The sequence below is a fragment of the Oncorhynchus mykiss genome, chromosome 18 (genome assembly GCF_057628025.1).
Source record: "Oncorhynchus mykiss isolate SJ-2025 chromosome 18, ASM5762802v1, whole genome shotgun sequence".
NCBI lineage: Eukaryota > Metazoa > Chordata > Actinopteri > Salmoniformes > Salmonidae > Oncorhynchus > Oncorhynchus mykiss.
This window is the reverse complement of record NC_143039.1, coordinates 59297796-59314686: the sequence shown is the minus strand read 5'-3', so window position 1 is coordinate 59314686 and position 16891 is coordinate 59297796. Positions and strand designations below refer to the sequence as shown.

The 16891-nt window shown below is 44.4% G+C and overlaps 1 protein-coding gene across 2 annotated transcripts in view; it reads right to left on the bottom strand.

Moving 5' to 3' along the window:
- The window catches only part of LOC110496472 (adenylate cyclase type 2), a 98239-nt gene extending 82092 nt beyond the window's left edge, over positions 1–16147 (bottom strand). The window contains exons 1-2 of one of the 2 annotated variants that reach the window (XM_036953052.2): positions 15343–16147; positions 3603–3800 (exon numbers count right to left, since the gene is read on the bottom strand). In XM_036953052.2, the coding sequence (XP_036808947.1) occupies positions 3603–3800; positions 15343–15630 (486 nt within the window). In that variant the 5' untranslated portion in view covers positions 15631–16147. The remainder of the gene's footprint in view (positions 1–3602; positions 3801–15342) is intronic. The other variant, XM_036953050.2, reaches the window with a different exon arrangement.
- Positions 16148–16891: the final 744 nt, after the last annotated feature.

The following is a 16891-nucleotide window of genomic DNA, read 5'->3' as shown; positions in this document are numbered from 1 at the left end:
TTCTCGATTGGATTCAGGTCTAGACTTTGACTTGGCCATTCTAACACCTGGATATGTTTATTTTTGAACCATTCCATTGTAGATGTTTCTTTATGTTTTGAATCATTGTCTTGTTGGAAGACAAATCTCCGTCCCAGTCTCAGGTCTTTTGCAGACTCCATCAGGTTTTCTTCCAGAATGGTCCTGTATTTGGCTCCATCCATCTTCCCATCAATTTTAACCATCTTCCCTGTCCCTGTTGAAGAAAAGCAGGCCCAAACCATGATGCTGCCACCACCATGTTTGACAGTGTGGATGGTGTGTTCAGTGTGATGAGCTGTGTTGCTTTTACGCCAAACATAACGTTTTGCATTGTTGCCAAAAAGTTTAATTTTGGTTTCATCTGACCAGAGCACCTTCTTCCACATGTTTGGTGTGTCTCCCAGGTGGCTTGTGGCAAACTTGAAACGACACTTTTTATGGATATCTTTAAGAAATGGCTTTCTTCTTGCCACTCTTCCATAAAGGCCAGATTTGTGCAATATACGACTGATTGTTGTCCTATGGACAGAGTCTCCCACCTCAGCTGTAGATCTCTGCAGTTCATCCAGAGTGATCATGGGCCTCTTGGCTGCATCTCTGATCAGTCTTCTCCTTGTATGAGCTGAAAGTTTAGAGGGAGGGCCAGGTCTTGGTAGATTTGCAGTGGTCTGATACTCCTTCCATTTCAATATTATCGCTTGCACAGTGCTCCTTGGGATGTTTAAAGCTTGGGAAATCTTTTTGTATCCAAATCCGGCTTTAAACTTCTTCACAACAGTATCTCGGACCTGCCTGGTGTGCTCCTTCCTTCTTCATGATGCTCTCTGCGCTTTTAACGGACCTCTGAGACTATCACAGTGCAGGTGCATTTATACGGAGACTTGATTACACACAGGTGGATTGTATTTATCCTCATTAGTCATTTAGGTCAACATTGGATCATTCAGAGATCCTCACTGAACTTCTGGAGAGAGTTTGCTGCACTGAAAGTAAAGGGGCTGAATAATTTTGCACGCCCAATTTTTCAGTTTTTGATTTGTTAAAAAAGTTTGAAATATCCAATAAATGTCGTTCCACTTCATGATTGTGTCCCACTTGTTGTTGATTCTTCACAAAAAATACAGTTTTATATCTTTATGTTTGAAGCCTGAAATGTGGCAAAAGGTCGCAAAGTTCAAGGGGGCCAAATACTTTCGCAAGGCACTGTATGAATGCTTTCTGAAGGCAATGTATAATAACACTCGTTCTCCTTTCAACATGTTTCCTCCTGAAGCTGCCTGCTAAGAATGTGAAATAACCACTGGAGAAATGATACGAGATTACTGTCTGTTTAAGGAGGAAACAGGAAGAGAGAGAGAGGTAGAGAGGGGTAGAGAGAGAGAGAGAGAGAAAGTGAAAGAGAATGTGAAAGAGAAAGAGGGAGAGAGAGCGAGAGAGAAAGAGAAAGAGAAAGAGGATGTGAAAGAGAGAGGGAGAGAGAGAGCGAGAGAGAAAGAGAGAGCGAGGGAGAGAGAGAGCGAGAGAGAGCGAGGGAGAGAGAGAGAGCGAGAGAGAAAGAGAGAGAGCGAGGGAGAGAGAGAGAGCGAGAGAGAAAGAGAGAGCGAGGGAGAGAAAGAGAGAGAGCGAGGGAGAGAGAGAGCCAGAGAGAGCGAGTGAGAGAGAGAGAGCGAGAGAGAGAGCGAGAGAGAAAGAGAGCGAGGGAGAGAAAGAGAGAGAGCGAGGGAGAGAGAGAGCCAGAGAGAGCGAGGGAGAGAGAGTGAGAGAGGGAGAGAGAGAGAGAGCGAGAGAGAAAGAGAGAGAGTGAGGGAGAGAGAGAGAGAGAGAGAGAGAGAAAGGTTGTTTAATAATGCAGTATGATTATGCTCTCACAGATGGAGAGATGGATAAAAATAGCTCCACCACGATGAGAGAAGCTAGGAGGAGAGAGGGGATGAGGGAGGGAGGGAGAGGGGGTATGAGAGAGGGAGGGAGAGAGAGAGTCAGTGCCGCCTCTAGCCTTTTGAGGGCCCTAAGCGAGATTTGTTTGGGGGTCCCTCCCACCTCGTGAGCAAAACAGTTTTGACAGTGGATACGTTTCCTGCAATTCTACATATTTTGCCAAGGGGTGTAGAGAAAGTGTTGCTGTTTTAAGCACACTTTCTACAATTCTTCACATTTTGCCATGACTTATGCCATGGTCATGTGATGTCTGTGTGAGTGACTAACAAAATCAACAGGGGCCCCCTGGAGGTCAGGGCCCTGAACACATGACCTGCGTGTCGGTAATTTGGTGATGATTATGCCTACTACAAGGTTTAGATAGCTGGCTAGACGACCTCACCTAGCAACCTACATTTTTTTTGCTGAGATGGGCTAATTGAGTGACTGACATAACAAGTGGAAACTGCTGGTGCACTACCCGACTGAGTTCCTTTTTGGTCGGGTGCCACCAAGTGACCGCAGGGCCCTGCACTCAGCGCATGATCTGCGTATAGGAAAAGGCGGCTCTGGAGAGTGGGATGCAGAGAGTGAGAGGGGGATGGAAGAAGAGAAACAGAAGCGGGAGGGAGGGAAGGAGAGATGGTAGGAGAAGGAGAGGGGAGCAAGGTTGAGAGAGAGAGGGAAGGAGGAGAGAAACAGAGGGGGAGAGAGGGATGGAGAGAAGGTAGGAGAAGGAGAGGGGAGCAAGGTTGAGAGAGAGAGGGAAGGAGGAGAGAAACAGAGGGGGAGAGAGGGATGGAGAGAAGGTAGGAGAAGGAGAGGGGAGCAAGGTTGAGAGAGAGAGGGAAGGAGGAGAGAAACAGAGGGGGAGAGAGGGATGGAGAGAAGGAGAGGGGGAGTGAGGGGGAGAGAGGGTGAAATGGAAGGAGGCCTGGTAAGGTGAGGTAGAGAGGCAGAGGGATATAAATAGAATTTGCGAAATAAGTTGAGACAGAGAGAGGTGGGAGGGACTGGGAGAGAGCGAGATAAAATGGAAAGGAAATTGGAATGAGAAAGGGAAGGAGGGAGGGTAAGGAGAGTAACATGAATAGGCCTATATTTAGAAAGGTCATGTATCAGTCTCCTGATCGTTCCCCTCCTGTGACCTAACACTTAAATCACACATGAGGAACAATTAGCACACACCGTATTATCTGTCAAATACATTTAAGACACACACAAGCACATACACACACACAACAAGCTGGTAGTGTAGAGGTTAGGGAGGAGGGTTGCCGGGTCAAATCCCAGATCTGACAGGAAAATCTAGTGGTAAATTATTCTAAATACCATCTCCAGCCACAGTGGTCTTGAGCAAGGCACTCAACCACTGAAAGAATGGTTCTAGGAGTGCTGCACCGTGGCTGGCCCTGTGGCTCCAAACACTTGAATGTGTATCTCCAGGGATTGTGTTGAAAAGCAAAAAAGCTACGTTCTCTTTAATGGACAAATGGACAATAAAGTATTAATGGACAGTTTTCTTCTTCTACACAAACATGTACACACAACTCTGACCAACACGCACGCCTGACGCATGCGCGCACACACACACACACACACACACACACACACACACACACACACACACACACCCCACCCCACCCCACCCCACCCCATCTCACCTGGTCCCAAGGACAGAGGATCCCCCCAGAGAACATGAAGAGGTAACCCATGGCAACCAGGCAGGCCCATATAAGGAGGGAGAAGAGGCGGAGCATGCGGTTGAAGACGGACTCTATGCAGACCAGGATGAAGATGGAGAGGAAGAGGAAGAGGGTGGTGGGCACGGTGATCAGGAACGCTAGGTGGTCCTCCATGTTCTGGAGAGAGAGAGGGAAGGAGAGCGGAAGGGAAGTAAAGAGAAGGAGAGAGGGAGAGAGAGACAGAGGGAGCGGACGGGGGGAGAGAAGGGAGGGTGGGGGAGTGGAGGGAAGTAAGACTAGGAGAGAAAAACTAGACTTTTTGTGTCCTCAATTCCTGAAGGAGACAGCTTCACACCGCCTCTCCCTCTGCTCCCCCCTCAGAACTGTAAATAGCTCCTTCAAGCCTATAGAACCAGTGTGTGTGTGTGTGTGTGTGTAAAAATTGGTTTTGGTTTTGTGTTCAATTCCCGCAGAAATCACATACACCTAGCCAATTAAAAATGTTTGCACTCATTGTACAGACAGACAGACAGACAGACAGACAGACAGACAGACAGACAGACAGACAGACAGACAGACAGACAGACAGACAGACAGACAGAGACCAGAGAAGGTGCTACTATGTCACTTCTATCCTCCCACTGTCACTGTCAGCATTTAAAACCTGTCAACACACAACACAACACCCTCTCTCACACACACGCACGCACGCACGCACATAACCGGAAGGTTGCAAGATCAAATCCCCGAGCTGACAAGGTAAACGTCTGTTGTTCTACCCCTGAGCAAGGCAGTAAGAATGTGTTCTTAACTGACTTGCCTAGTTAAATAAAACACTATCAGGCTACATTGACATGACCCCACCTGGCTACTGTGTGTGTCTCCCCCAGGTTAAAGTGACAGGTAGCCTGATGGTGTGGTATTGTAGTCAGAGGTCCATTGGCAAGAAGATCCCTCTAGAATCAAGGTGACATTTGATGTTTTTGTAGGTCTCCAGAATGTCGGGAGGCGGCGTCAAAATTGTCCACTGGAGCAAAAAAAGAGCTTGGATTTAACCCAGATCTATATAATGAGAGACTGTAATTTAGACCACTGCACCCTCCACAATGAATTAACAAAGCCAATCAAATGCTAAACTAAACCCTGGAGTTGTTTTTCTAAACTCAACCAATTAGAATTAATGCATGAATTTAATTAAGCCAATTGCAAACCCTAACCAATCAGAATGAATGCCTAAATTGAACCCTATCCCAACCCTAACCAATCAGAATTAATGCCTAAATTGAACCCTATCCCAACCCTAACCAATCAGAATTAATGCTTAAATTGAACCCTATCCCAACCCTAACCAATCAGAGTTAATGCCTAAATTGAACCCCATCCCAACCCTAACCAATCAGAATGAATGCCTAAATTGAACCCTATCCCAACCCTAACCAATCAGAATTAATGCCTCAATTGAACCCTATCCCAACCCTAACCAATCAGAATTAATGTCTAAATTGAACCCTATCCCAACCCTAACCAATCAGAATTCATGCCTAAATTGAACCCTATCCCAACCCTAACCAATCAGAATGAATGCCTAAATTGAACCCTATCCCAACCCTAACCAATCAGAATTAATGCCTAAATTGAACCCTATCCCAACCCTAACCAATCAGAATTAATGCCTCAATTGAACCCTATCCCAACCCTAACCAATCAGAATTAATGCCTAAATTGAACCCTATCCCAACCCTAACCAATCAGAATTAATGCCTCAATTGAACCCTATCCCAACCCTAACCAATCAGAATTAATGCCTCAATTGAACCCTATCCCAACCCTAACCAATCAGAATTAATGCCTCAATTGAACCCTATCCCAACCCTAACCAATCAGAATGAATGCCTAAATTGAACCCTATCCCAACCCTAACCAATCAGAATTAATGCCTAAATTGAACCCTATCCCAACCCTAAACAATCAGAATTAATGCCTAAATTGAACCCTATCCCAACCCTAACCAATCAGAATTAATGCCTCAATTGAACCCTATCCCAACCCTAACCAATCAGAATTAATGCCTCAATTGAACCCTATCCCAACCCTAACCAATCAGAATTAATGCCTCAATTGAACCCTATCCCAACCCTAACCAATCAGAATTAATGCCTAAATTGAACCCTATCCCAACCCTAACCAATCAGAATTAATGCCTAAATTGAACCCTATCCCAACCCTAACCAATCAGAGTTAATGCCTAAATTGAACCCTATCCCAACCCTAACCAATCAGAGTTAATGCCTAAATTGAACCCCATCCCAACCCTAACCAATCAGAGTTAATGCCTAAATTGAACCCCATCCCAACCCTAACCAATCAGAGTTAATGCCTAAATTTAACCCCATCCCAACCCTAACCAATCAGAGTTAATGCCTAAATTGAACCCCATCCCAACCCTAACCAATCAGAGTTAATGCCTAAATTGAACCCCATCCCAACCCTAACCAATCAGAGTTAATGCCTAAATTGAACCCCATCCCAACCCTAAACTAATCAGAATGAATGATTTTCTGTTTTACTTAACCAAGTCGTAATTAATGCCAAAATCAAGTCAAAACCAGCCACTAGGGGCAACAGTGAGCATTAGTACAATCTAGTAGGCTTGGGTTTTGTTAGGGCATTGTGGACATGGATGGCGGTGTAATTTGAGGGTCTTATGTTCAATCCCAGTTACTGGCCCTGAGGTGTAAATAAACTATTTGAAATTTGGAGAAACGTGCACAAATGTCTAATTTTGCAGTGAGACTGTGAGAGCCTGTTGCCTTAGAGGAGGCCAGATGGAGGTCAAGGCCTAATTCTCTGACATCCAGAGTACAGGGTCTGAATCAAATATTTACCCTTCCCTTCTGACCCTCTAAGAGTTTATCAATTATAGAACAATACAGAAAAGTCCATCATTTTCCAAGTGAGGAACATTTTGCATGAGCACATTGAGAGCCTAGAATATTATCAGAAGTCCCTGCATATGGTGATCCTGTGAACAGTAGAATACAGTCTATCATTCTGCAGCTTTATGATTTGTATTTCATGATTCTATGGTAGAATAATGTTGTTCTGTGATGATTCTATGGTAGAATAATGTTGTTCTGTGATGATTCTATGGTAGAATAATGTTGTTCTGTGATGATTCTATGGTAGAAAACACTGTTGTTATAACGTTCTATGGTAGAATAGTGTTGTTCTGTGATGATTCTATGGTAGAATACACTGGTGCTCGCTGGTTCTATGGTAGAATAATGCTGCTCTGTGATGATTCTAAGGTAGAATACACTGGTGCTCCCTGGTTCTATGGTAGAATACACTGGTGCTCTCTGGTTCTATGGTAGACAAGTGCTGTTCTGTGATGATTCTATGGTAGAATGCAGTAATGTTCTAATATGCTTCAATAGAGTTCCATTTGATTGATTTATTTGGTAATTTAGCAGACCCTCTTATCCAGAGCAACTTACAGGAGCAATTAGGGTTAAGTGCCTTGTTCAAGGGCACAGACAGATTTTTCACCTAGTTGGCTCTGGGATTCAAACCAACAACCTTTTGGTTACTGGCCCAATGCTCTTATCTTCTACTGCTAGGCTACCTGCCGCCCCTCTATGGTTGAATAGATTGTTGCTCTACGCTTCTATGCTAGAACACATGGGTGCTTTATATTTCTATGCTAGAACACATGGGTGCTCTATATTTCTATGCTAGAATACATGGGTGCTTTACATTTCTATGCTAGAACACATGGGTGCTCTATATTTCTATGGTAGAACACATGGGTGCTTTATATTTCTATGCTAGAACACATGGGTGCTTTATATTTATATGCTAGAACACATGGGTGCTCTATATTTCTATGGTAGAACACATGGGTGATTTATATTTCTATGCTAGAACACATGGGTGCTTTATATTTCTATGCTAGAATAGGATGGCGCTCTACGTTTCAATGCTAGTATAAGTATGAGTCGGGGTGTTTGGAGCCAGGCTGAGGTGAAGGGGACATATTGTTAGTGGGGTAGAGAAATGCATTAACAGCAGTAAATTTACTCAGGGGACTACTAGCTAGCTACTGACTTCCCAAGCGTCACAGAGAACAAACACCCAGAGAGAATTATAATGAGCTTTAAATATATATACACTCACAATGCATACACAGAGCGCAGACACACATGTACATACGTATCTACGTACGCATGCACAACACACACAACAAACACACCGCTACGGTCACAGCCATTAATACCAATGCTCATTTCATCCCTAAACCACGCTCATGAATATTTGATCCTGTGTATAAAAGACCAATTAATGCAGTGACTCACTAACTGTGTGATTAGCAACATAATGCCTTAGTTTACCTTTGTCACACACACACATGCCCGCAGGAACACACTTGCAGACACACACATACATATGCACACACCAGTGGTGTGTATTCATGGATGTCAAAGGAAGTCAGCCCCTCCCCCCCCCCCCCCCCCCCCCAGGTAGCCTAGCATAACAACAAAATTGCCAGGTAGCCTAGGATAACAAAAAAATAGCCAGGTAGCCTAGGGCAACAAAAAATAGCCAGGTAGCCTAGCATAACAAAACAATTGCCAGGTAGCCTAGGATAACAAACAAATAGCCAGGTAGCCTAGGGCAACAAAAAATAGCCAGGTAGCCTAGCATAACAAAAACATTGCCAGGTAGCCTAGGATAACAAAAAAATAGCCAGGTAGCCTAGGACAACAGAAAATAGCCAGGTAGCCTAGGACAACAGAAAATAGCCAGGTAGCCTAGGACAACAGAAAATAGCCAGGTAGCCTAGGACAACAGAAAATAGCCAGGTAGCCTAGGATAACAAAAAAATAGCCAGGTAACCTAGGGCAACAAAAAATAGCCAGGTAGCCTAGCATAACAAAACAATTGCCAGGTAGCCTAGGATAACAAAAAAATAGCCAGGTAGCCTAGGGCAACAAAAAATAGCCAGGTAGCCTAGCATAACAAAAACATTGCCAGGTAGCCTAGGATAACAAAAAAATAGCCAGGTAGCCTAGGACAACAGAAAATAGCCAGGTAGCCTAGGACAACAGAAAATAGCCAGGTAGCCTAGGACAACAGAAAATAGCCAGGTAACCTAGGACAACAGAAAATAGCCAGGTAGCCTAGGACAACAGAAAATAGCCAGGTAGCCTAGGACAACAGAAAATAGCCAGGTAGCCTAGGACAACAGAAAATAGCCAGGTAGCCTAGGACAACAGAAAATAGCCAGGTAGCCTAGGACAACAGAAAATAGGCAGGTAGCCTAGGACAACAGAAAATAGCCAGGTAGCCTAGGACAACAGAAAATAGGCAGGTAGCCTAGGACAACAGAAAATAGCCAGGTAGCCTAGGACAACAGAAAATAGCCAGGTAGCCTAGGACAACAGAAAATAGCCAGGTAGCCTAGGACAGCAGAAAATAGCCAGGTAGCCTAGGACAACAGAAAATAGCCAGGTAGCCTAGGACAACAGAAAATAGCCAGGTAGCCTAGGACAACAGAAAATAGCCAGGTAGCCTAGGACAACAGAAAATAGCCAGGTAGCCTAGGACAACAGAAAAGAGCCAGGTAGCCTAGGACAATAAAAAACAAAAGCGTGTACTGTATGAGTCACAGACCGTTTCGACAACATGAAAGAGAGGATGATGGCATTGGTGTTTCTCTAGTAGGGATAGTCAACATATTTTTCTTCTTGCACGCACACGCACACGCGCACACGCACACGCACACACGCACGCGCACACACACACACACGCACACAGAAATCAGAACCATGGACATGATATTTAGCTTACATTGATGGGACTAAATAGTTTTTGGTATCTTCTAGTTGTCACTGTATTAGACTAAGCAGAGGTGATTTGATGATGTTGAAGTTGAAATGGTGCTGGAATAGTGGAGGCAGCTCCTGTTTTCTTTATGACTTGCGGTAACTCTCCATGGTTCTAAATCAATAGTTGTTTAGTGGTCCGAAAATGTCAGAAAACATTAACTTGTTTACCATGCTGTAGGTCATGTAACTGTCTGTTACATTCAATACACTTTGTGGACTTCACTGGATAGAGGTTGCTATCCAGTTTTGTGAAAAAACAAAGGTGTGCTTGAGTTTATTCTGCCACTGTCTCTTCATATTGTCTCAGTCTGAGGCCTATATATCACGGTGTCAAGGCATATGAACTAACAGGTTATAGAGCAAACAACCCAATTAGCACAACACAGGTTGTAAAATTGCTTTTTTTCTGGCTTCCCCAGTCATTTTACCCACGCACTGCTATTGACACACACACACACACACACACACACACACACACACATACACACACACACACACACACACATACACACATACAAGCAAACACACATGCTTGCAGGAACCCACATGTGTACATACACCTACACATGCGCACGCACACGCACATGAACTCACAAACCGAACAGCTCATCTCTTCCCGGTCTGTAACTAAATAACTGAATAGTCCTGCTCTTTCACCACTTTACTGCTCTCATTAAGCCTATCTGTGGTGAAAACACCTGCCATTTGCACATTTCATACTGTTAACTATTTAAAACCATTTACAGCTATTTAAGCCTATTTTGCAGGCAGGATAAAGAGAGAGGGGGGAGATTACCAGCTGCCGTTCTCTACAAGAACAATTACCTCCCTTTTACCTCCGACTGACTGAATCCACCTTTATAAGGGGGGAAGAGGGAGGGAACATTATCAGCAAGAGGGAAGGGTTCGTGCATGTGTGTTTGCATACCGCCATATGTGTGTGTGCGTGTGTAGAGGAATAGCATAGGTGCATGATTTATTTTAAAAAAAATATCCGACACATGATGCAGATTATTAGACATATCTCGCCTCTCCCTCCCTGTCATGTTTAATGGACAGCCACCATTGTAGAGCCTAGAGCTTTCTATTCTAGAAGTGTTACAACATGACAGTGTGAAGTATGAAAGTGTCAGAGTGTTAAGAGTGCCACAGTCTGTGTGTGTGTCTGTGTGTGTGTGTGTGTGTGTGTCTGTGTGTGTGTGTGTGTGCGTGCGTGCGCATGTGTTTGACGGTGTGTGAAGTGTGAAGACAAGTGTGTGAAGAAGACTATCACAGATCACTGTCTCTTCCTGGGATATCTTGGAATAGAGACAGAGGGTGCAGCAACATCAACAACAACAGAAGTGTCCAGACTAATGTTGCGGGGGTCAGCTGTTTGTTCACCCGCATCCGCCCGCAATTGCTAATAACCCATCCGCAAGCGCCAGACAATCAGCGACTGACTATATGTGACAAAGTGAAAATCTGAGGCCCGCAACTGACCCTAACCCGCTAATATACATTACAAGACCAAAAGTACGTGGACACCTGCTCGTCAAACATCTCATTCCAAAATCATGGGCATTAACATGGACTTAGTGCCCATTAGACATTTGACAAACTGAGGTGACATCCTATGACGCTGCCACGTTGAAAATTACTGAGCTCTTCAGTCAGGCCATTCTACTGCCAATGTTTGTCTATGGAGATTGCATGGCTGTGTGCTCAATTTTATACAATGAGTGCGGCTAAAATAGCAGAATCCACTAATTTGATGGGGTGTCCACATACTTTTGTGTATAGTATATAAACAATGTTTTTGTCCACATACTTTTGGTCATGTAGTGTAACTGCAGGGACTGCGGGTTATGACTCAACCCTCACAACACGAGTCCAGACAAGGGTTTCACCATTACAGTAGAAACCCACACTGACATTAATAAGTAGTTCAACAGTCAAATCTGTTCCAATATACAGGAAGGCATACAGTAGTTCAACATTCTAACTATCTGTTCCAATAGCAGTCAATTTTTATAACCAGAGATTTCCAGGGTGTGGAAACATAAACAAATGGACTAAACAGGGAAATAAATAGCAACCTATAATGGGTGGCTAGTATTCTGTCACAATGCGTTACCCCCTGAACTGTATAATGCACACACACAGTCTGGTACAATTACTACATTATCCCTTTTTTCCATGTTATCACTTGGTTACACACACACACACACACACACACACACACACACACACACACACACACACACACACACACACACACACACACACACACACACACACACACACACACACACACACACACACACACTTTTAAAGCAATGCAACCTCAGGACTATATGAGAGAGCAATCTTCAGGGATATTTTCTCTGAAAACACAAGATAAGCTTCGATAGGAAATGAGAGACTTCCTGAGATACAGCACAGGCAGGGTTTCAGGGTAAAACTTCACGACACACACACGCGCAAAGGCACAAACGTACACACACACAAACGTATGAACATGCGAGCATGCACGCACCCACACACACACACACAGAAAATCTCAGATCAGTTGTTTTTGTGTCTGACATTTCAGCAGTACTAGTGGTGCTTTGGTTAGGCTTCTGTGGATGTACTGACCACAAAAACATCAACATCCTCTTCATGTTTCCACAGGTACACAGACTGCATTAAACACAACTCTTACTGGAGTGCTTTCTGTCTATTGTTTGTTTGCTAGTATGTAAGATATGTGACAGAAACAGAGGAAAAGAGCGAGAAAGGAAAGAGAATATCAGGGAGAGAGAGGTGAGGTAGAGAGAGAGCAGAGATAGAGACTCAGGGCCAGTTCCAGCCATAAGCAACAAAAGTGGTTGCTTAGGGCCCCCGGCTGCTAGGGGGCCCCCGAACCCCAATTTTTTTTTAGGAACTCGGTCAGGGTCTATAGTAGTAGAATACACAAGGTGCAATTTCTAAAATGTTTAGATTGGTAGTTAGCCTAGCCAGCTATCTAAACTTGTGGTAATCATGGCCGAAAACCGACCGGGCATTCAGGGCACGTGCCCAGGGGTCCCCATTGATTTGGCTCATCATTCCTACTCAGATATAATGTGGAACTGCCCCCCACCCAAATCTCTCTTGGGGCCCCCAAAAGGCTAGAGCCAGCAAGGAGAGACGGACAGTATTTGATTGTGCCATTCTTGTTGGCTGATGGGTAACGTTACTATAACATTCCTACTGGAACAATACATGAACCATAGAAATATTTACACAGTAATGACAATAATACACAGGTTGTTATCAATAAACGTCCCAATAAGGTGCAGAACATTTGTTTTGTCTGCTGGGGTGCAGGGAGAACCCCAGTTCCGCTAAAACTATTGACAACTGCTTGCGGTATTCAAGGGATTGTTTAAGAAATGTTACAATTATTTGGTTGTAATATGATCACCTATTTAAAAGCAGAACTACTAATTTAATATTTTTACGTACAATGCAATTGTGCACATTTAGCTCTATTTAGCTCTACAGCATATCGCTGCATGCCTTTCGTAATTAGTATTTATGTCATTTCGGAGGGTAGCCTATCTTGTTGACATGTAGGTTTAGCTAGCTAGCTAAGCAAACAACTTCTGTCATTTAGCTTGGTTCATCAGAGATAGCTAAGGCTTTTGTAAAGAGATGGACATGTAGTAAGATTTATTTTGAGTCTAAGCCTGCCCTAGTGGTCTGTCTGATTACTGTCAGCTGGGAAGCAAATCAAACAATATTTAGATAACTAGCTAGCTAGCTAACCTAGTTGTATACACTGAAAGTTAGCTTATTATCTAGCTGGCCAAATTGACATGATCTGTCATTAGCTAGTTATTCAATTTGACTTGGTCCATCAATCAATGTCATGTCTGTCTCATTGCACAGCAGCAACAGTGATTTTAAAAGATCTTAAAACAATGTAAATAAGGGGATGGGGATAAATATATTAGCTATACTAGGTATGTTGGTAGGAGAAAAGTTTCTAGCTAGCTTGCAAACATTTCTCTAGGTACCTAGCTACATTATATGGGGAAATGCACCCTTCTGCTGCTTGATAGGCAGAGCCTACAATGGATGGAAAATGTATATAAACTATACATACTTGTCAGGTATAGCTAGTATACTTGTATTTATATCAAATGTTTTAAATCAAATGAAATGGTGGCTTATATTGAGAGATAGAGGTGTGCTCCAGCGGTGTTTTGCGCTGTAATGCACGCGAGCAGTTTACGGGCTTTTGCCCTCCCAGCTGAGAATGGAATGTTTGAAGTGGAACGAGATACGACGTCATTGATAACAACCTGTGAGGCGACATCATAATCAATCATTCAGGGTTTTTGCCAAGAGTGTTATTCCAGGAATGTTTTTGACTAGGTAAAAGGAAACATTCTAAGAACAACCCACTGTGGTTCTGTTGCTGGAGTGTTCCTGGAATAGATCAGAGAGAGAAGACTGAAGAAATGGCATGAAGATACATCTAGAAACTAACAGCTAGCTTTGATTATATAATAGCATTCTGGCAGCCTGATAATATGAGATGGCTGGAGTTTTTATTTAACACAGTGCATGGCAGAGTTCAACTCAGTATAATGTATTCCGTCCTGTGTTGCTCATTTGGTAAGAGCATGGCACTAGCAATGCCAAGGTTCTGGATTTCTGTTCCCACTGGAATCATACATAAAGATGTATGCATTCATTATACTGTAAGCCACTTTAGATAAAAGCATCTGATAGGTTTATATGATTACTAAGCCTATGTTACAACTTTCTTTCCTTCAGAGGCAATAAAGAAGGAATTGTTGTTGAACAGTTACATACAGTACATGCTCCACATTGACCCACTTATACATGCTATATTGTCCCAGTCCTTGATAAATCTCCCATAGTCAACCCTCTAGTGGCAGAGAGACCTACGGTTGAATCCCACATTGAATCACACTATATGTTATTTTTTTCACATCCATCCAGAACTATCATGAGTTATGAATTGATATTCTGCTGTTACATTGAAAACAGCTTAGGACCCTTCTGGCTCTGTTGCTGATGCTGCAATACTCTAACTTTTCTGCTGCGGTGGCGAGGTGTGTGTGTGTGTGTGTGTGTGTGTGTGTGTGTGTGTGTGTGTGTGTGTGTGTGTGTGTGTGTGTGTGTGTGTGTGTGTTAACTGTGGGAGGCGAGACGTGTTATAACACTCTGCAGAGGAAAAACACATCAATGGACTGAATGATAAATCACACAGTCTGACCGTGTCTCTCTCTCTTTTCATCACTCTTCCTTTCTCTCTCTCTCCACCCTCTCTCGCCCTGTTCATCTCTCATTGTCACATACATGCTGAGACGCAAACAATAGTGAACACACTTCAGTAATAGGCAGCGCTCTTCAAGTGTGTGTGTGTGTCCCACAGCATAAACAGCACTTGAAATAAGCCCTGTTGTCATATTCTGCACCACTCCAATCAGTCAACACAGCTCTGCATTTTATATCAACATGACACACACACAGTCCCTCCATCCCAACACACACACAGTCCCTCCATCCCAACACACACACACAGTCCCTCCATCCCAACACACACACAGTCCCTCCATCCCAACACACACACAGTCCCTCCATCCCAACACACACACAGTCCCTCCATCCCAACACACACACAGTCCCTCCATCACAACATTCACACAGTCCCTCCATCCCAACACACACACAGTCCCTCCATCCCAACACACACACAGTCCCTCCCCAACCCGCTTCTCCACACACACACACACACACACACACACACACACACACACACACACACACACACACACACACTCACTCACCAGTCCAGAGGCAAAGAACACAGCCAGTAGAGCGAGGCATGCTCCCATCACTATGAGCAGTAGGAACACGATGAGAGGGTGTTGTTGGCTCATACGGTAGTAGGACTCATACAGCCAGTCCTGGGTCTTCTGTCCCGGCACACCCACACACACCTGTCCCTGTGTCGGGGTCTCCCCAAAACCTACAAACACATCCCCCAGGGCATCTCCTCCCTCTCCCCCATCTCCACCCTCTCCCCCGCGCTCCAAAAGGTAGCGCCCCCGTGTCCGTAAGGCCTCCTGCCACATGGTAGCGACTTTGGGGTGTGCGCAAAACCCACTATCCCAGTCCAAACCCACTAGCTCTTTCTCTTTTTCCTCCTCCTCTTCCTCTTTGTGGAGTTTTGTTAGATAAACAAACAAATCAAGACTCCTTTCCTCCTCCTTTTCCTCCTCCTCTTCTCTTCTCTTCTTTCCTCCTCTCCCTAGTCCACCTAGTCACAATCAAATCCTGAATCCCTCTGTGTACTGAGCCTTTTCCTCTTCCTTCTCCTCCTCTTCCTCAATGAGTCTGGTCAGACAAGGAAAAAAAAGACAGTTCCTTCTTTCTTCCTCCTGTCCCTGGTTTATTACAGAGAGAGGTTGTCTCCACGTGTAGCACACTGCTGCTGCTGCTGCTCCTAGGCAACATGTTCCCTCGTCAGAGGGGAGAGAGAGACTGAGAGAGAGAGAGAGAAAGCGTGTGCGTGTGTGTATTTGTGGGAGAGAGAGAGAGAGAGAGAGAGAGAGAGAGAAAGAGAGAGAGAGTATGTGTGTGTCTGTGTCTAGTGTGTGTGTGTGTGTGTGTGTGTGTGTGTGTGTGTGTGTGTGTGTGTGTGTGTGTGTGTGTGTGTGTGTGTGTGTGTGTGTGTGATTGCGGAAGAGAGAGAGAGAAAGAGAAGGAGGAAAAGTGTCAAAGTGGCTCAGAGAGATGGAGCGAAAGGAGAGAGAGGGAGAGTCAGAAAAAGGGGGCAAGAGAGAACAACAGTGTGAAAGAGACTAAGAGCCAGACAGAAGGAGAATGTAGCACTAGAGAGTCAAACAGGGAGGCAGAGAGAGAGATAGGGGTTGGTATAGAGGGGGTTGGGAGAAAGAGAGAGGGATAGGGGTTGGTATAGAGGGGGGTGGGAGAAAGAGAGAGGGGTAGGGGTTGGTATAGAGGGGGTGGGAGAAAGAGAGAGGGGTAGGGGTTGGTATAGAGGGGGGTGGGAGAAAGAGAGAGGGGTAGGGGTTGGTATAGAGGGGGGTGGGAGAAAGAGAGAGGGGTAGGGAGGGATGTAAGCTGTGCTAATGTGAGAGGAGTGAGGGAATAAGGGAGATTTGGAAAATAAAGACTGAACAGAGAGGATGAGATGCTACATACAGTATGTAACAGCTGGAGAATGAATGGAAGAGACAGAGAGAGACAGAGAGAGAGAGAGGGAGAGAGAGAGAGACAGAGAGAGAGACACAGAGAGAGAGAGACAGAGAGAGAGAGAGAGAGAGAGAGAGAGAGAGAGAGACAGACAGAGACAGAGACAGAGAGACTAAG